At 46.9% G+C, this 20,524-nt stretch overlaps 1 protein-coding gene across 1 annotated transcript; it reads right to left on the minus strand.

Annotated features, from left to right (window-relative positions):
- Nucleotides 1-208: 208 nt before the first annotated feature.
- Nucleotides 209-19,834, minus strand: LOC135905745 (E3 ubiquitin-protein ligase TRIM45-like). The gene is made up of 6 exons (XM_065436762.1): nt 19,592-19,834; nt 15,010-16,334; nt 14,322-14,451; nt 13,295-13,415; nt 7,962-8,112; nt 209-492 (listed from the first exon to the last, which is right to left on the minus strand). The coding sequence occupies exons 1-6, from the start codon at nt 19,612-19,614 to the stop codon at nt 350-352; spliced, it is 1,893 nt and encodes a 630-aa protein (XP_065292834.1). The 5' UTR covers nt 19,615-19,834; the 3' UTR covers nt 209-349.
- Nucleotides 19,835-20,524: the final 690 nt, after the last annotated feature.

Consider the following 20,524-nt stretch of genomic DNA (forward strand, 5'->3'; position numbering starts at 1 on the left):
AAACTCGTTAGCTGACGGTGGTATAGTCTGCCTGACGGTGCTACGTGTGTGCCCAATGGCTCGCATATGACGAGCCACTGGGCAGACAGTAATGAGTAGTGCGCATCTGGAACAATCCCGCCTTGCCGTTACCTATTCTACTGTGCATAAAAGCGAAAGTTTAGTGAACAGATTATCAGAAACTCAGTAGTTTGCTTCAGCCATAGTATGCTTGTGCAATCTCTTTATTGGCAGTCATTGTTAAAACTGGCATGTTAAAGCAGATGGTAGCTCTGCAACTAAAATGATGAGGCGTCACTTATGTTTGCTCTTCCAGCCATAGAGCTCATAACAATTTCTGATCCCGAAGTCACGTAGTGAACTGGTACAAACGCGATGATCTCGACGAAGCATCAGTCATGATGTCACTTCCGTTCAGGTTAGATTGTAGGAACGGCTTGGGTGAGTTGCCCCAGGGTGTCTGCTCTGGCGGACCATTTACCTCGCTGTCACCTGAAAAAAAAAAGAAGGAAGAAAAAGTCGCAGTTTCTCCCGCAAGGCGAAGCATCAATTGCGATAGCTTATTAGTGCACAGCTATACGAAGTAAGGATAGTAGTTTTATCGGCCGTATAAACTCAGAAACATTCGCTCACAAACTGAATTAACAAGCATATGGTGTCAACGCGCACGAGGATACATGAACAAATCACACTCGATGAGCGCGGACACTCGCTGTCGAAATGCTAGTGTGAGTAACGCGGCAGCAGCAGCAGCGAGCGAAGTGACCTTCGTGCGGTCTAGCCGAAGGCGAGTCAATTCTTTATTGTGTTTTGTTCAGTTGTCGGTCATGGCATAGGTCATAGCGGAAATTTCTCATTCTTTCCGTCTTTGATTTCCCCTTACCCTTCCCCCCGTACAGGATAGCAAACCAGAAACATATCCGGTTAACCTCTCTGCCTTTCCCATCCCGTTTATCTCTCTCTCTCGAATTTTTTAAAGTCGATACGCCACGTGGTGGCGAAAAAAGGAAACTGAATTAAATGTCCCTAATTTCTGGGGATAGTTTCTCTCTTTCGCAGCGCAGCGTCCTGCAGCATCGAATTGGCATTTATAAAACGGCCTTTCCTGAAATGTTGCTTACATTATATTTCTTCAGCTAATGAACAAGCTGACAAGGCGACTATCTCAGGACGTCGCCTCATATTCATAAAATTGCAAATGCATTGGAGTGGTCAGGGCTTGCTTCCATTCACTTTCATTTTTGTCTGCAGTATGACATCAAAGCCATTGTACATTCAACCAGCTAAACAATTAGGGTATAGTCAACAGCGGCCTTACGACTAGCAAGTCTGATGTTGTATTGTTATCTTAGTCTTGACGTAAATGAACCGAAAACGTAAGAAAATGTATGGGAGAAACAGTGGTGACCTCTGAGGTCACGCCCGGTTCCCAGTTTCTGTGACAGGTTTACGTCCGGCCACGAAATATACTATAGCGGGGAACTCTAGTGCCCGAAAGAATGCTACACCTTCTATAGCGGCGCTCTTCTGGTGTCGAGATCTCTGCTTGCACATGTGCACCCATTCGTAATTGCATCCACGCTCGTTTCTTCGCTTCTGACGCAAACGCCTGTGATTGCTCCGGCTGCACGCGGGATTTTACTTTTCTAGACGTTAGGACGCGCGTGCTTTTTGACGTCGAAGAAAGGGTGACGAGCCTATAGTGCTTGGGAACATACATATATGTATACTCTAAACGCGTATAGTTTCATACTAAAATTACTACAGAGCGAAATGGGGTGCTGCAGGTCGTTCGACCCCTGCGGGAATAATGGGTATAGTTCGTGGATTTTCCTACGGCTTGATATGACTTCTTGTAGAGAGTATCTTGCGACTTCTTTTATTTCTTCCATGTGGTTCAGCTCTTAGAAGAGTCTGTTGCTGGGCCTGTTGGTACATACCTTTAGAAACAATGGAACTCAGCCTTTTAGACGCAAACACCAGGAGAGAAGTAGACCCAGCGTGTGTATGTTTACTTCTCTCCTGGTGTTTGCGTCTCAAATGGCTGGGTTCCGTCGTTTCTAAAAGGTTCAGCTCTGTTCTGTAGCAACCACACAATGTTTCTTTAGAGCAGTCATGTGTTTTACGTGCATGACTTTAAAATTATGGGGTTTTACGTGCCAAAACCACTTTATGATTACGAGGCACGCCGTAGTGGGGGACTCCGGAAATTTCGACCACCTGGGGTTCTTTAACGTGCACCTAAATCTAAGCACACGGGTGTTTTCGCATTTCGCCCCTATCGAAATGCGGCCGCCGTAGCCAGGATTCGATCCCGCGACCTCGTGCTCAGCAGCCTAACACCATAGCCACTGAGCAACCACGGCGGGTCGTTCATGACTTCATTCTGTCACGTAATTTACATCGCATAGGTCTCGTCACTTCTTAGTACATTATCATCAGCAGCATCAGCAGCAGTAGCCAATTCTTATGTCCACTGCAGGACGAAGGCCTCTCCCTGCGATCTCCACTTACCCCTATCCTGCGCCAATTGATTCCACCTTGCGCCTGCCAATTTCCTAATTTCATCACCTACCTAGTTTTCTGTCATGCTCGTCTGCGCTTCCCTTTTCTTGGCACCCATTCTGTAACTCTAATGGTCCACCGGTTATCCATCCTACGCATTACATGCCCTGCCCACCTACATTTTTTTTCTCTTAATGCCAATTAGAATATCGGATATCCCCGTTTGCTCTCTGATCCGCACCGCTCTATTCCTGTCTGTTAACGTTACGCCTAACATTTTCATTCCATCGCTCCTTGCGTGGTCCTTCGCTTCTTCCCTACCTTCTTTGTTAACGTCCAAGTTTATGTCCCATATGTTAGCACCGGTAGAATGCAGTCATTATACACCTTTCTTTTCATTGACAGCGATAAGCTCCCAGTCAGGATCTGGCAATTCCTGCCGTATGCACTGCAACCCATTTCTTCTTGTGATCATGGTCCCGTGTGAGTAATTCACTTATAGATAAGCGTACTCCTTCACAGACTCTAAAGGCTGACTGGCGATCCTGAACTCTTGTTCCCTTGCCAGGTTATTCATCATTATCTTTGTCTCCTGTCTATTAATCTTCAACCCCATTCTTACACTTTCTCTGTTAAGGTCCTCAATCATTTGTTGTATTCGTCTCCGGTGTTACTGAACAGGACAATGTCATCTGCAAGCCGAAGGTTCCTGAGATATTTGCCGTTGATCCTCACTCCTAAGCCTTCCCAGTTTAATAGCTTGAATACTTCTTCCAGGCATGCAGTGAATAGCATTGAAGAGATTGTGCCTCCTTCCCTGACCCCTTTCTTTATAGATACGCGTGTCGCTAGGTCTAGATGACATTTGGGAAATAACACTAACTATTGGTAAACAGTTTGAAAACTTAAGCAGTTCATTTTATTACGAATGCTCTCAAAGATGTATGGCAGTAGAATTTAGGCGTTATATGTAGCTCATCGTTGCCATGCAACAAATGTGCGATGATAGATTAGGCCAAAATAAGAAACCAAAAGCGTGAAGTTTGGACAAATCTGTGCACTGCTCTATCATTTCCACCCTGCAAGAAGTCCTGTACTGGCGGCGTGCGCAGACACTAGTGCCAGGTTTCTCTCTAGAGTATTATTATTAAGAAACTGCGTGGCTACACAAGCAATTGCGGCAGCTATAGCCGAGGATATCGCCAACGTCTTTCGATGGAAGCGAGAAAGCATGCACGGCTACTGTCACGAATGGACGCGCGTGCGCCAACGTGAGCCTCGACGCCACAAGCGCGCTCCTCGAAGGCGCAGTAGTGGATTTCGGCAGGCAGGATTTCGGACTGACCTGCGATCTGTTTGCGGCCCGGCGTGCACCACGGTTATTTAAGTATCATAACTTTGCGACGGAAGCCATGAATTGTACGCGCGGCCGAATACCACCTTCATACTCACGAACCTCCGAAACAAATGCCGTATAGATGAATGCCGGTACGAGAACGACTGTATTATTGTGCACACGCCCATTAGAGTTCCCGCTGGGTGGCTGTGTGCCATACACTGGACTGAGCAGGCCGGACCGTAAACGCTCTGCTAAAGATGTCTATTGAGCCCCGGCAGCGTGGCGAAATTCTGCTAGTGTTCCTCATCTCTATTCTACGACTCAGAGAATACCTTTCATAAACGTATACATCGTGGTAACAGCGCACTTCGACAAGAAAGAATCTGGAGTATCACTCGTGCAGGCAGCCCTATAACCACTGTGAACTCCAGAGAAACTAAGCAGTTGCACATGAATTCTCTCTTTCTTTTTTTTCTTTAACTTGTGTTGTGAAAGTTCTGCAAAAAACTTTTGTTGCGCTTATCACGAAGAATTATTGATGCTGAACTTCTAAAAGTCTGCATACCAGAGTCATGTTTGTCAAGCAACATGTTATGCTAAAGTGGTTATCCACAAATACAGCAGGTCCGGCCATGATCTCCACCCATGGGGGTAGCCAGAGGGGGAGGGGGGTCACTTTGGGCATGTGCACCCCCCCCCCCGAAACTTCTGCGTACCAAGAAACCTGGCATAACACCCGCTTGCCCCCCCCCCCCTCTCCTCTGAAAAACCTTCCTGCTGCTCCAATATCGCCACCTCACCATCCTGCCTGCTGAATCAGTTGCTCCCGCTCGGCGGCTGACCACCGATAAACCTAATGCGGCAAGGTGTAATACAGCCGATGGCTCTCCGAGCTGAGGTGTGATAATTGTTGTCAATGAGGTAAAGAAACGGGCAATGCGCACTTCAGGTCTCGGAATCCGATGGCGACGTCTTTTTAAAAATAGGGACCCTACTCGCCTGCAATTTATCGCTAAGTAGAAGCACGATACAGAGCTCTAACGATACTCCGATGCAACACTGACAGCGCACTCTTACTCTCTCAGGAAATCGAAGAAATCGAATTCTATTATCCCTCAAAGCGCCGAAACTGGAATGAGCCTTTCCTAAACCACATCGACAAATCGATTGGGGAAAAAAATCAGCCGGCTGAGAAAAATACATCGTCCAAAAACAAAACGCAATTTTCTGCCGCCTAGGTCATATTTTAGACGAACTTCTTAAGATTGTCGGGTTCAGTTCTCCCGAAGGTGTTTTTCTTTTTCTCTTTTTTTTCTTTTCTTTTTGTGCATGATTCGGTACCCTGAAAATGCTTACGTCATGAAGAAATCGGGTGCTACGAGATGGATTGGAAGGCTGTGTGGTCACGATGACCAATGCGTGACCCCGCAACTGTATTTCAAGTTATGACAGATTACGTGGCCTGAGGAGCCGCTTTTAAATCACGTCTCTTGAAGTGCGCTTCCTCTGTACGTGCGTGATTATCTTACTTTTTCAACCTTCTGTCCTTTTTTGTGACTCGAATAAAGAAAGTTTAAAACATTGTTGTGACATAACCGAAATCCCACCACCAACCTTTTTCCTCACCAGACCAAAGCACCGTAGCTGCGTCAATAGACGCACCTTCAACGGGTATCAAATGCGGTCAAGCTGTTTTGGCAGTGCATATTGAAAGCCTCAGTGCGAAGAGAGCAGAGTAATTGTAATTCCCTACTAGGGAGAGATAATAAATTATTATGACACTTCCATTTATTCTGTTTCCTTTAATCGCTACCTTTTATAACCTAAGAAACTCATTCAGTTTTTCTTAACAAAAGATTTTCATAAGCATCGTGTTCTACAGAAAGCAAATAGAACATACTCTAATGACACTTTCTTTTTTGGTTAGTTAAAATCTGTTACTGTGAAACGCAGTTTGAAACTTGCAATAAGTTTGCAGAATATGTTAGCATAGTCACGTTCCCGTTCCTGAAAACTCCTCAACTGCCCAAACTGCAACAACTTCTCCAATCTCTGAGATATACAGTCCTCTGGGTGCACAGGCTGAGCCATTATTCCAAGCTATTAAGTGCTGCTTGCAGTAAAATTAAATTTTGCCCTCCAACTTTGTTTCTCTTTATGTCATCGCTGCATCCGAGGACCAAGAGATCTGGCGCGGCGGCGTAGGTGAGGATCTTTGAGAACAGACGGACGCATCAATAAACGAATGAATGATCGAGCGATTAAGCGAATGAACGGGCCGACACTTTCAACCCATCTACTAGGACTTCACTGATGTTCGCAGTAAACTGCAGTAAGTTATTCGGGAATGTAGTATCATGGTGCTGCGATCGCCGGTCATATACTCGTTCAAGCGTAGGCACTGCAGCCATTGTTCCGATCTGCCACTCATTCTCACGGGAAGCGTGCATACCTGTGGGCCAGCTATATATTCATTACGGTGTGCTTATGTTTCTTAATAATTCATCTTTGTTAGGAAAGGCGACATGTCAAGATAATGGAAACCGTCCGGCTAGCTAGACACATTATGTAGATGCAAATCACGCCACATACTCCGCGAAAAGTAAGCTTCATAACAGTTCCATGAGGTTGGTCTTTTGGAATAACTCATGAAATGTAGCAAAATGTATTCCTTACAACTTCCATTTTATAGTCAGTCAAAGGCTCGTTGAGGGCGGATTAAAGGATCGCTTACTATATATCTATATACTTACTATATATCGTGTTTGTGAATAAACGGTGCAAACCAAAAGCGCGGTATTATGACTAACGCTCACGACGTTGGTGGCCGCACGACAAACTCGTCTCTCGTTCAACTACAAAGCCGAGAATGGCGCGGCGATGTTCGATTTTAGCCACTTGTGCAAATATGTTGCCGTACATTTGTTTCGTTTTTCTATACTCTCCCTCTTGTTGTTTTGCCACTGCTTTTCTTTGTCCTGTATTTTCACAAGTAATCGTCTAAAAACGACAAATGCTGCAGTTGGAGATAGTCCAGCTGCCATGCAGTTTTAGTATCTGGCACTCACTCCTGCAGCGTTAGGAAGCAGCGCGAGGCCGCCGAAGAGCATCGCCAGCCTGCCTGCTTTATTTGTTGCTGCTCAGAACAAGTGGGCAGAGTCGGCACGCCGTACCGTATAGTAATCGCGCATTAAATCACAGTCCTGTTCCTCGATGTTGGCAGCACATGTTCTTTCTCGCCCCCACTCAAGGTTGCTTGGCCTCGATTTATTTCTGAACAGAGCAATACCAGCCCTTGCTTTCGCAAGTCCCCTGAGCTATACATAGTGACGCGGCGTCCCAGGCAATTGACGTGGAGTTTCCCCCGTCGCATGGTGCCAAAAAATCTTTACGAAGGGTCTGCGCGCACGTGAATGACTGGCGACGTGTTCGCGCCGTGCCTGGAAAGCGCCCGTTTTAACACGTGCTGGGCCAACCTTTTCGTAGAAAGGTTGCCCTCCAGCTGTTCCCCTATGGCCTTTGGAAGAGAGTCACATGGCAGCTGGAAGGCAGGACGCCAATAGCTTAATGGGTACGTTAGTGCGTGCCGCTTGCGCACGGCTACCAGTCAGCGGTTCGAATCCTCCTGCGGGAGAAATTTTGGATAAATTTTCGTTCGCTTGTTATCGCAACCGGCTCTGTGACCAGCATTTTTCTATAGAAAACTGAAACACCATAAAAAGAAACGTGAGTAAAGAAAATACTATGGCACTAATTAAGATTTAATGGCGCCCTCCAGATCCTAGCCAACGTTTTATCATCTTGCTATCAATTGGCTTAGCCACTGCTGCTTATATTTGCAGTGTACGTGTATGCTGCTTAAGAACCACCACTGGGCGCGGTATGCTTACTGGGCACTTCTATTTGCTTGATTGAATTCACGCGGGACGTTACTGCTCAAGCGAGCAGGCTTTCTCTTATCTAGGTTATGTTGAGCAGATACGCATCTTTCGGTAAGACCCCGCAGCGGCAAAGAGACAGGCTACGCATTTCGTTGGAGAAATTCAGCAATTTTTTTTGCCTCCTTCATCTGAATGATTGCTTTTCTTTTTTCCTTTTTTGTCCCGAAGTACCTTACCTGGAATGCGTTGACGTTTACACAGGCTCTGAGACTGAAAACTTGCGCTTGCGCGGCAAGCAGAAATTCTGTCCAGTGATGGAGCAGCAGGACACCGTTTCCCCTCACACCGCGGCTTCCGCGACCTCACCCTGAACAGAAATGGGCTACCCTGCAAGCATCCAAGAACAGCATGAAAGTAAATTGAGCCGCAGTGATTCGAAGAAGTAACTCTTCGAAATATTTTTTTTTTTTTCTGAAAAGTGTTGCTCACGGCTACCTGTTGACTTGATACGTCCCTAAAAGCTCGAATAATATAAAGACAGCCCGAAAGTTGTTCACTGTTATTACATTACGGCTTATACCTAGGGAGATGCCAAGTCGACAATTATGTATATTGACGCTGCACAGATAAGCAATACATATGCTTAACAGTAAAGAATAAGAGACTTACCGTCACTGTTACGGGTGCCTACCTATATCCATCAAGTCGATTTTATTACAAAAAAATTGCGAAACATCCTGTCATCATCTCCTGAATTGCGGATTAATATCGCAGGCTTCAACGCTCATTGTGCACTCTGGGAAAGTACGAAAATAACGCAAAAGGCTGAAACTCGATATCCTTCGCCTCCGACCACAAACTCTGTGTTTTAAATGAAGGCAGTCCTGCGTATTTACGTGGTTCCACATGCAACAGCTGTCTTGACTTGGCTTTTGTCTCACGTATAATCTCGTCAGGCGTATTGGATAGTTTACAGGCATTTAAACACACGGGAGTGACCGTATTCCCGCACATGTCAATATCAGCGGACTGTCCTCTTCCTAGTCCATGAGATACAATCCAAAAAGTGGACTGGCCCAAATTCCAGTCTGTCATGGAAGACTTATGTCAAGGTAGATTATCGTGCAAGTTGGAAGACACCGTCAAGAGTACAGTGTACGACACTGCACGTACTCTCATGTGCTCTTCGACAATCAAGGAATTCATTTTAAAAAAGAACTTTTTCTGCGCAAACAAACAGGAACGAAGAAAAGGAGCAACACAAGGACGAGCGCTTTCTAACAATAGTTGTTAGAAAGCGCTAGTCCTTGTGCTGCTCCTTTTCTTCGTCCCTGTTTGTTTGCGCATAAAAAGTTTTTTTTTGTTTTGTTTTAATGAATCTGTTCCAACTAAGCCGACTCGCAGTTATGCTTCAAGGAATTCGATATAGAAATAGAGTGGCTTTGAGCAGTCAAGTGACGTGCCGAACGTAGATACCGACGCACGAAGTTAATCGACGATCTGCGGGCTGCTACACACATACAAAACAAGATCCGGCGCCGGTTAGACAAGCTGGACTCAGAACTCTGGACTGCTTTCTGTGAGCCACTGGTATTATCGGCAATAAACGTGCCGATCAAGCTGCTCGTTTAGCCCTAGATGACCGCCGTCTATCAATTCCACTATCTAGGACAGATGGTGCAAGAATGTTCCGCATACTTGCACGCCAATACACCTCATTAGAGTGGCATGAACCATATTTCGCTCATGTCAGATTATACACCCTGGATCCAACCTTAAGCATCCGACTTCCACCAAGACTTCCCCTAAGAGACGCGACTCTTTTGTGTAGGCTATGGTTGGGCGTCGCATGTACGAATACCAACGCGCTCCGCATAGAGATGACTGGCACCGCATCCTGTGGCCATTGGGGCGAAGAGGAAACAATCCGTCATGTCCTGTGCCAGTGCCGGCAGTATGATGTGCCGAGACAATCGCTTTCGGAAGAAATAATGTCACAACGTCGAAGGGACTCAACATCGCATCAGCAGGCCGTACAAGCGCCACCCTACTTCATGGATTAACTGGCAAACGCCTCTAATGGGAATGTTCTTCCTGTTATTTTTTTTATCTTGTTGTTCTTTCTCGCTCTTTTCTTTCTTCACAATTCTTATTTATCCACCTCACTGCAGGATAGCCAACCGGAAACTCGCATCTGGTTAACTTGCCAGCCTTTCATCTCTCTCTCTCTCTCTCTCTCTCTCTCTCTCTCTCTCTCTCTCTCTACTTCTCCAGCGAAGCGTCTATGGAGACGAATAATGAACATCACAGCCCAGTAGAATATTGAAACTTTACTGAAAGTTGATTGCATGCTAGTGAGAAATTTAACTGTATACTTTGAAAGACCTCCGAAAATTCGCTTTCCTAACGAAATGCAGGACTGAAATCCCATTGTGATGAGCGTTTCGGACTTTTTCACACCTACGAAATATTGATCAGCAGTGAGCTCACAAGAAAAAAAAAGCGGGGTTATCTTCTTTCAAGTACTTGTCTAACTCACCATGGCGTCTTATAAAGAGATGAAGTACATTCAACTTTCACATCACGGACATGGGTCGTGCTAGCAAAACACTCTAACTGGAGGTGTGATCACACTTGTATCAATAGCAGCCAGAGTAGGCCATTATAAAGACTTAATAGCGCTCACCATAGCGCCAGTCACTGCGACTGTACCCCGCAGCTGCTTCTGCGTCTCTCTGAGAGGGTATACCTTTGGAGCCCACAAGTTGGCACTGTGAATTTTGTACGCCTCGAAAATCCTTCCCCCTTTGCTCTGTAGTTACACGGCATCTATTGCAAAACTAACAATTGCGTCAATAGCAGAAGGAGGCCATGTTCGACATCCATACTGCTGCTATCGTTGAGTCATGGTCTGTTTTGTTGCAGGAGTATATGTATGAAGCGGAAACGATAAGCTCGCTTTTACCGTCATCACATGGGAGTTGTAATATTCTTCAGTACTGTTTATAGTCGTATGCTTCAAGTATATAGACCGTTTCATCGGGCGAGGAGGATAGGGCGGGCGGAGAGCCTTTCCTCCTCTCTGGCTTGGGCGATCCGGCGCGGCGCTGCTTGAAAGCATTGCTGTCGCATGCTGCGGAACGATTTTGAGATGTTTTAGATGGTACCCTGGGAAATTTACGCCATGTCCGTTCATATAAGGTCGTCACGGAAGCCTTTCGGTGCATCGGTAACTACAGTAGGCGGAAATATCTTTTGGGGGCGCAAAAATGTGACGCGTTTGATCAGCCGCGGTGTACGCACATTATCAGTCGCGGTGTGTGTATGTGTTGTGAACTATTTTGCTTTTATCAGTTTTAATTCAACAAAGAAAACTGGTGTATCTGTATTAGCAGCATGAAATGGTAAATCTGCTCAATATCTGATCGCTTGGCGTAGGGAGTAAAACATAAAGCATAAGAGAGCATGCTCGTGCATGGCCAACCTAAGGATACCCCGAAACATCTAAGCGGCAGGCGCGATCAAATATTTGTGATGCACCGGCATCGTCCTCGCGCATTTCAAGTCTAGTAGGCTTCAAATTACCATATGTCCACGGTAGCCTTCCTGCATGAGGCCGATGGCGCTGCTCAACACAGCGATCAATGCGGTTGGTGAACCAGCACGGTACATATGTAAGCTGTGCGCTTCGGCATTGCATTTTTTGCCTGCATACAGCCATAATATGAGGGATCGCATAAAAAGAATGCGATGCCTATTTCTGAGGACAAAATTTCCGTCATACGTGTGTGTGCGTCGTAGAGGACGGAACGAACATAACCGAAAAAGAAATTCGGTTATCATGCTCCTTCTCGAAAAAGCAAGAGAAAACGGGCTAACGCCGCAATAGGGCCTCGCATGGTCATGCCGCACAACGTTTATAAATATATAACCGCTGATGTGGTATGCTTGGACCATGCGGTGTATATAGAACAAGGATATATATAATCCAGCACCTACCACTGCTTAGGACGCTCGCGCAGTTCGTAAACAGTCCCTTTGCTGGACAAGCGTAATTCAGACTGTATGGTATGCTGCTATAACTTGCCAAAACTATTTTATTCAGGGGCGGAAACCTCATCCATCGAACCAAGCAGTCACGCAATGTAACCTGCAACGAACAGTTTGAACGCTTGTCAAATTATAACGTCACAGCTCCTATCGTAGCAGAACGGTACCCACACTCACGCTGTTACGATTGTCGCGTATGTTTCATGCCTCCTAAATCGCAGCTCAGAAATAGAGGATAATACTGCAATAAGGTCACATTAGTGATTGGAACATTCAGAAATACACAAGTGATCTCCGAGGCTGATTGTAGGCACGAATATGCCTGCGCGCACGCATCGCGCTGCATGCTCCGTCCACCTCAACGCCAGCAGAAATTCCGGCCATGACGCCTTAAACCACTTCAGCACGTCTCACAGAACCGTTTACCGCGTAGAAGACGCACGTCATTCTAAACAGACCGCACGACCGTGAAAACAAACGCCAGAACCTCCCGCCGAGCGCATACCTGCCATGCGAAAGACCGCTTTCACCCAAGCCAGTATGGCGCTGCCCATAGGCGGCGCCACTGCGTTCACAATATGGCGGCGCCTACGAAAAAACGGTCTATAAATACAGCCTGATGGCATTTTTGCAAGTCACAAAGCCTGTTTCTTCGTCGAAGTAATAGTTCCACCAAAATAATCACAAGGTGTCTTTTTTTTTTTTTAGGGCGGGAGGGGGGGGGGATTATTTGTGCACCAGTGTACCGCTTCATTACATGTCGGTAGAGCGTTTGCCCCCACCTACCGGGGGTCACATGTCGAGACAACTTGATTTTGAGTTAACGAGGCCTGGCTGGCAGCGCACTACTATACCACGTATAGTGACGCTGTCCTCTGTGCAATGAAGACGGCCGATAGAGCATGGCTGCTGAAGCTCGCAGACGTGAGAAGCAGTAGTCAAAATGGGGCCATAAAAGCCAATTGCAGAGCGCGAAACCCGAGCAGCGCTGGCCAACCCATGTAGCGACCCATGCTCCCGCTGTTTCGAATTAGTGACCTGCAGTAGACGGCGCAAACGTATTGCTGAGCGCACAAGTGCCGTGCTCTAGAGAAGTGTGCTAGAGTCTGTACAACGGACGGAAATAACGACCTGGTTTAGTACCACCCCAATCACTCAACATGTTTCAAGATTATCGTGCTCAACATAGATCTAAAGTATTTGGAATGTGGAGACGTCGAAAAACTATAGAACAGGTGAGAACGAGTTTGAGCCTGGTATCAACGTCCCGACGTGTGAGCTTACCTTCGTCGAACACAAGTCTTCTTGCCAAATTTTCGACGCCGATTTGCGCAGCTAGAGCAGTAAACGAACTTTAAGAAACCTCAAGAAATTGATCCCGTTCGTCAAAGCTCACTGAAGTGAAACACAAATAAATGAGCTTGCTGTCGGCCGCGGGAATGCTTTAAAAATTCGGCAATTTCACCCCATTCGAAGCTAGAAAAGTATGCGAAGAGAGAGCAAAGGGCAAGGTATATACCAGGAGGGGCTGGTCGTCTAGCGTGACTGCGAGTGCGTGTGTGCCGGCGTTCCTCGTCTCGAACTTCAGCCTCAGTTGTAAAGGATCTTCTTCGGCACGTGTGACTACTGCTGCACTTTTCCTGTAAATAAAAAAAAACATAAAACATAAAGTTAATCCGTCTGCCCTCTGTGCACTTCAGTATGTAAAAACTTCGAGAACACAAGAACGAACTTAAGAAGTCTCTGGATCGATGCAGCACGCAAAGTAAGGGAGTGCACAGAAGGCTAACATCACTGCGCAGTCCTGTCTGTATCTGCCAGGCCAATCAGTCTTTCAAACTTTTTTATTTTTATTTTTTTTTATTTTGGCGGGCTCGGGCTGCGAGAAGATTCAAATTTTTTGTGACCTCGTTGTTCAGATAAGTTGGAACGCGATTCAACCTCTACTTAAGTGGATCAAAGACAATATCCTCCTGGGTGAGTGGGGGTGAGAAGGGTGCGGAGTCAATGCGAACGGCACTCTATCGCGTCACCCGTCGCGTGAGCAGATTTAGGAGGAGCCTCGGACTGCTTAAATTTTTTACTGCGCTATCCTCGGGATCAGGCCGCATTTTTAGACGGCACATACCCACGGGAATGGCTTTAGACTTCACTACCTTCGGGATCGGCCCACTGCACTATCTCCGGGATCGACCCACGAAAGAGGCTAGAAATACACATACCCGGTACATAAAAAAATGTGTGTGTGTGGGGGGGGGGGGGGTCGATAACTCAGTAAGAAAAGCCTTTTCTTTAAAAATGGAAATGCCGAACAACAAAAAATAAAACATTCGCAGCACTTGAGAACAACTTCGCCCCCGTTCCGTAGACACCACAGGCTATGTAGGCTGGCCATAGAAGCATCCCTATATTGACTCACTGAAAAACCTTACTATAGCTTTGTCTAGCAGACAGGCTTTCCTTCGGTACTCTCCTAGATAAAAAGGGAAGCTTTGGACTCTCCAGTTTAGCCTCTCGGAGCCGTGAGGAACGTAAGAACAACAAACCTTGCGGATTTGGATGAGATGAGCATTGCCCGAACTTGTTCTGGTTCCACGTCAATCGGGTGTCCAGAGGGGTCCTGGAACTTCAAACGCACGGCTTTCAAAGAACCAAGCTGTTGACTGTCTGCAGGTTCTGTGTTAAAAATGATGATAGCGTAAAGCATGAATGTCAAGGAAACAATTTCATTATACCAAGATGTAGTAAATTAGTCAATTGTGACTTATGTTCAAACTTCCCATAGTTCTAGCGCAATGATAAGCGCCCTTGCTACGCGTTTAGCTTCCGCAGTAAGCATGCGAGCATCTGCAAATACCATTTTAAAAAAGTCTGCTCTTACTAGCATTGACTGACTAATCAATCGGCTGGAAAAATGAAACGCATTGTTTATTCGCTTCTCGATAAACTTAAAACCACGTTTACTTAAGATAAATACGTATGCCTAATTTACATGCATTTATATATAAGAGGCAGTTTCTGGCTTGGCGTAATGACCACATTGACAATCCGTTGCAGCCTCGAACGTTTAATAGCAATTACTGACAAAATAAATAAAAAAACATTGTGCGTAAAACTAAGTCGGATAACGTGCACAAGGGACTAAGCGTAAATGAAGATGCAAGACGCGCACGCCAAGCTATAAGACACGGGGACTGTAGTCGCTGTGCGAGTATGATCGAAGAAATGACTCGCCTTCAAAAGACAGCACCGCTGAAACCATCGATGGGTCGGCTTGACGGGACACCGCACCGTACACGAGGTATCCTTCCCTGTGGTCCTCTCTGTCCTTTCTGAATCTGAGGGAGAGCGGCTGATACATTGAAATGTCTTCTCTGTCGTCCATCACGACGATGGGCCGAGCAGCTTTGTCAAGCACTTCTACAAGTGGCAGCACGACCTCTGGCATCTCAGGCCCGAAGTGGAGCAGCGTTTTACCGAACTCATGCACGCTCTTAGCCCGCACGAGCGCTGCCTCCAGGGTGGTGCTACGATCGAGCAACGTCTGTTGGTGCTCTTTCTGGAAGCGGGCAATTTCGTCTAACAGCTCGCGCCTGCGAGCTTCCAGAGCGCACACATATCCGTCGTAGAAGCTGTTCACCTCGCGTGTCACATCGCTAGCGTTGCGGGAAAGAGCCTGGCTCTTCTTCAGGGTTCCGTTTGCCGAATCTTCAAGAGTAGACATCTTCGAGTGCAGCCTGGTAAGAAGCTGACCTGTCCTCATGAGTTCCTTTTCTTTGGCAGCACTTAAGTCGCTGCTGACGTGATTGCGGTGGTCGTTCAGTAAGCACGATGAGCAGATGGCCTTGCGGCATGACAGACAGAAAGTGTCTACCTGGCATGCCGGGTGTTTTGAACAGGCTCGAGGTCCCAGTGAAGCCGTTGACTGCATGGTCTGCTCGTCCGCCTCGTGCGTCTTGCGTGCGGCTGATCGACCACGTAGATTCCCGCTGGGATGATGCCGGCGCAGCCTAGTGCAGCACGACAGCAAGCACCCGACGCACCTGTTCACGGCAGCTCTGCTCTTGGCACACAGGTCGCACAGCGAGGAACGCTTGGCTTGGGACGCGGATTGTTTTAGCGAGCCGGGCTGCCAGCTGCCAAGTAGGTCAGGAGCAGAGCGCAGGAACCGTCTGACTAGAAAATTTGCAGGGAACTCGTTTCCTGTCGCCGTCACGATGCATTCATTCTGGCATGTAGGACAAACAATCACACCGTCCGCCCTTTCTTCGACAGAGCCGTCAAGCTGGCGGTATGCGGAGTCATGCATCTTGCAGCTTGGGGTAGCTGAGAGTTCGTTCGAATGTGTGCCGCGGGTACAAGAAGCTCGGGTCGGGACACCTTTCGGAGTGCTTACTCCCGAGGATAAAAAACGCCTGTGATATCTACCAAGCCGTTCTATGCAACGTCTGCACAAGGTGTGCAAACAAGGCAGTATCCTTGGGTCCTGAAGCTTCTCCAGGCATGCCGGGCACTGCAGACTCAAAGGATTTTGTCGATCGGGGGCCTTGTACTTGAACCTGTGCAAACCAAAACAAACGTTTTGTGCATGTGTCAGAGTACGGGCTGTTTTCGGTACACTTACAAAGCAAGTTCAAGGCAAGCATTATTACCGCACAATATAGCACCAGCTGTTTGCGCCAAACTTTACAAATACGCAGCAGATGACGTCATAGCTTACAATGGGCCAGCAAAGAAGGGCTCGACAGCTCCACTTTCTAGGCTCATGGTCAAGTTTGTGTCAGCAGACCTGACCGCCGGAGTGGCCGCCGAAGCGCGATCACGCCATATGAAGACAGATTAAAGACAGATTGAAGAATGAAAAATGATTTATAGTGACAGTTAGTGAATGATAACGTTATAATAGATATTGGTAGAGTTAAATAATGACTAGTAACCACTTGTAATGACTACTAATTACTCCGAAATGACAAATATGTCTAACGTCGGCTTGTAATGACCACAATTGATTAGAAATGACTAGTAATGACTATGAAATGACCAATATATCTAACGACAACTTGTAACGACTACAATTGATTAAAGATGATTAAAAATGCTTAGTAATGACCAGTAATGACTAATAATGACTGAAATAACTTGTAATGACTACTAATGACTACGAACGGACCAACATGTCTAACGACAGCTTGTAATGACCACAGTTGATTACAAATGACTAAAGATGTTTAGTAGTGAGCAGTAATCACTAAAAGAAAAAAGAGAAAGAAAAGAGGCAACGAGAAAGAGACCAATGATAAGAGGAGAAAGAGTAGGCTTTCGCCGTTCACCTCTTAAGAGAAATCTTAAGATACCCTGTAAATATTTAAATAGGCGTATATCGCAACCTATATCATGCCGAAGGTTATAAATCATTGGAAATGAATTTAAGCGAGATGGCCCTGCACAACATTCAATAGGCCACGCACACTCCAAAGCTGCGGCTAGGTTCTCAAGAAAAAATTCGCTAAAAACGAAAGTGTACAAATGCAGGGAACCCAGAAAATCTGTTTATCTTAATTTTCCTATAGCTTCTAGGATTATGTACTTGTCTGAGTAAAACAAATCTTACTGCGGACGGGTGTAACAGGAAATTTTAATGCCTTGCAGTAAGTAGTAGCACAATAGCAAACGGCGGCGCCATTTTAGGCACACTTCTGTTATGAAATTGCGCAACGGCATTCGGCGGTCTAACGCGCTCAGGTGGCCTACAGGTGCTGTCTCTCGTCCCTGATTTGACACCACTGCTCCTTATGTGGGGCTGTGTCAACGACGGACAAGCTAATCGAGCGAACAGATTGTAGACATACTGTAAGCACAAATCTGAGATGTATTCACTGACTTTGCATTGAATTCTCTGGGAAAATCCGTAAGTGCTAAATGCTATACCTAAACGTTTACTCAAATATTCGAGCAATGCTTAGAGCTATGTATTATTTTAATACACCATAAAAAATTCCTCGCCTCTGTTGTTCAAAATAACAAGAATTAAGATTAATATGTAATTCTGTAAATGTGTCGGCGTTTCAAATAAGCACTGACTTTCCGGCCGCCCAGTACATATATGTTACTAGTGAAACGTGCTTTAGATGTAACAGACATTATAAAATTGCAAGGGGGGGGGGGGGGGGGTAGACACACAAGTGCCGCGAGATGACGTCTGATGAGAGTTCGAGAGGTCAATTGACCAAGCTGTATATTCTTTTGGCATATTGCATCATTTCACACAAAAAAATCAAAGCTGCAAAAATACAAACGCAAACGCATAGACGGCATAATACACACAAAAGCAAAACTTGCACTGAAAGTGACCTTTGTTAAGGTGTTAAGATGGGACGTGCTTCAGAGCCGCAAAGCCAGCGGTAACAGCCACGAATAAGTTACGCGGCTTGCACGCATAAGATACAACCGCTTGGCAAATGCCGGAACAAAGTAATGTACTTCGAGAAAAACGTAGGTGCGATTTCTTCCCCGTAACAATGCACGTGTCTCCAACAGAACGCGGAAATGGAGGAGGAGGAAATAAAGAGAGTAGGCAGGGAGGTTAACCAGAAATGCATCTGCTTGGCTACCCTACTCTGGGGGACGGGAGAGAGGGAACAGAAAGATAAGGTAGAGAGAGGGAGGGGACGTGGAGAAAAGCCGCGGTGAGCTCGCGCACGGGCGCGGAGGGCCTGAGGGAGTCAAAGGCGTTCACATAGGCCAGTCGCCCTCAAGACAGATGAAAGTGCCTTCATAGCTTTGCGGGCCGACGAGAACGCGAAAATGAAGAGTCAGACAACTATAGGCCTGCTCACGCTGTTACGTTTCAGCATGCAGCCTACAGGATAGCATATTTCTCTGATAGAGCGCATCGACTGCACTTACCATAGAACCATGGTGAAAGGTATGAACTTGGCTTAGTAAGAATAAATTTGCGCGCGGTCGCTGGCGCAGAAAGCTTTTGTGCACTAGGGCAGTTTCGAAGTCCAATGGCCTCAGTGACCATTTATATATACTTCCCGTTCACCTTCCGTCATGCACAGTGTCCACTCTGTGCCGCTTTTCCTCTTTCTCTTCCCCCCTCTTTCTTACCCTCTGTGTAGGGTAGCAAACCGAACGCTCGTAATGTTGACCTCCGAACCTTTCTTTTCTTCTCCATGCTTCTTCTCTCTCTCACTCTCTCTCTCTTTCCCTCTCACTCGCTCGCTCGCTCTCTATTTCCATTTCTCTGACGCACACTCACCCAGACATGTTTTGAAACATTTAGTGAGAGCATGGAAGGACTATGGTGAGAGGTTGCTCACGCGACTCTTCTGTGATGAGTCCAGAAGGCAAACATGCAACTTCCCGGAATGACCCCGCTTCGACAAAGAAAGAAAGAAAGAAAGAGAAATGCTTCTCTGCGCATTCGCACCTGCAGCTTAGACATTTCTTAGGAAATACCTTGGCGACATCTCGAGTCGTTGGCTGGAAATGTCAGTCCTCTGGAAGTGCAATGTGCTGAGCCTCAAGCGCGTTGCACCTCGGAGAACCTGGTACCCTACGCTTTTACATTTCACGTTCATGCAAACATGCAGCGTCCACGGGTCGTGCATTTACGCACAGCGCAACTGGCAAAGGCGTTATGGGTGGGACAGTGCAAAAGCAGCGATTTTCCCTAACAGGCGCCGCGATACCCATGATCATCCGCGCTCGAAGGTCGTCATTCTACCGTTACCGCTGTTTCCCGCAAGAGCAAGTGTGGAGACTTCAGGGGAATTCCGAGGTGGGGTCGGTCACTGAAGTGCCTTCTTACTCGTTGTTCGCAGGCCGTGACATGGCGTCCCGGCTCCTTCAGTCTCGCGGACAGTCACACCAGTCGCCCGCGGCGCGCTGCGTGCCCTCGAGTCTCCGCTGACGGTGATTCGGGGAGCCGCGCACTCCTAACTGGCAGCGAGCGCCCACCGGCGGTAGCGGCGCGACGCCAGCCTCGGGGCTGAGCGCCAGTTGACGAAATCTCGCGCATGCAGTGGCCTTTCTCTGTGGCATTGGAAACGCAGGGCGCACAGGCTGCCCTCTCGGTCGAGGTAGGGTGTTCCCCTCCCGGCGCAAAGGCCGCCCGGGCACGCTACGTCAACGTTCTAAAAGTAAACGCGCCACGAGTCGGAGGAAGAAAGGAACAAAAAACGCATGGTGTGCAGGAAAAGCGCTGCTCTGTTTTGATTTCTCCTGTCCTGACCTCTTTCGTGTTCCGTCTCGGAAGCTCGCCATCTAACGAGCAAGCAAACATCTCAGGGGAAAAGCCAACCCGACGGCGAACGACTTGGGCGCCTTTCTTCATTGCTTTCCAAATCTAAATTCGTCGTGATGTGTATGCCCTTCAGGTTCACAACCGCAGCGGTCCCGTGGAAGACGTGCGTGAGCGCGGATCGGGCACAGAAGAATCGAGAAAGGCAGCAATGAATGGACAAATGAAGCGAGTTGGCGAGAAGATCATGTTTGCATTGAAGTGAACTTTCAGCCAGACGTACCTTTTCTTGTGTAGTTGCTGCATTGCCAGGCACCCTCCAGTTAGTACACATTCAAAGACAGCATGCGCATTTCAAATCAATCGGAGGAGGCCCGAATGTATTTTTACATTGAAAAGAAGACCAAGTTTTGAGAACGTGAGCTTTTTCGCAACAACAGGAGCCGTGTAGCACTTCTGTCTAATCATTTCGTGTTATTTGCGAAGCAACCAAAGAAGCCT

This window comes from Dermacentor albipictus, chromosome 1, assembly GCF_038994185.2.
Source record: "Dermacentor albipictus isolate Rhodes 1998 colony chromosome 1, USDA_Dalb.pri_finalv2, whole genome shotgun sequence".
In the NCBI taxonomy this organism is placed as follows: Eukaryota; Metazoa; Arthropoda; class Arachnida; order Ixodida; family Ixodidae; genus Dermacentor; species Dermacentor albipictus.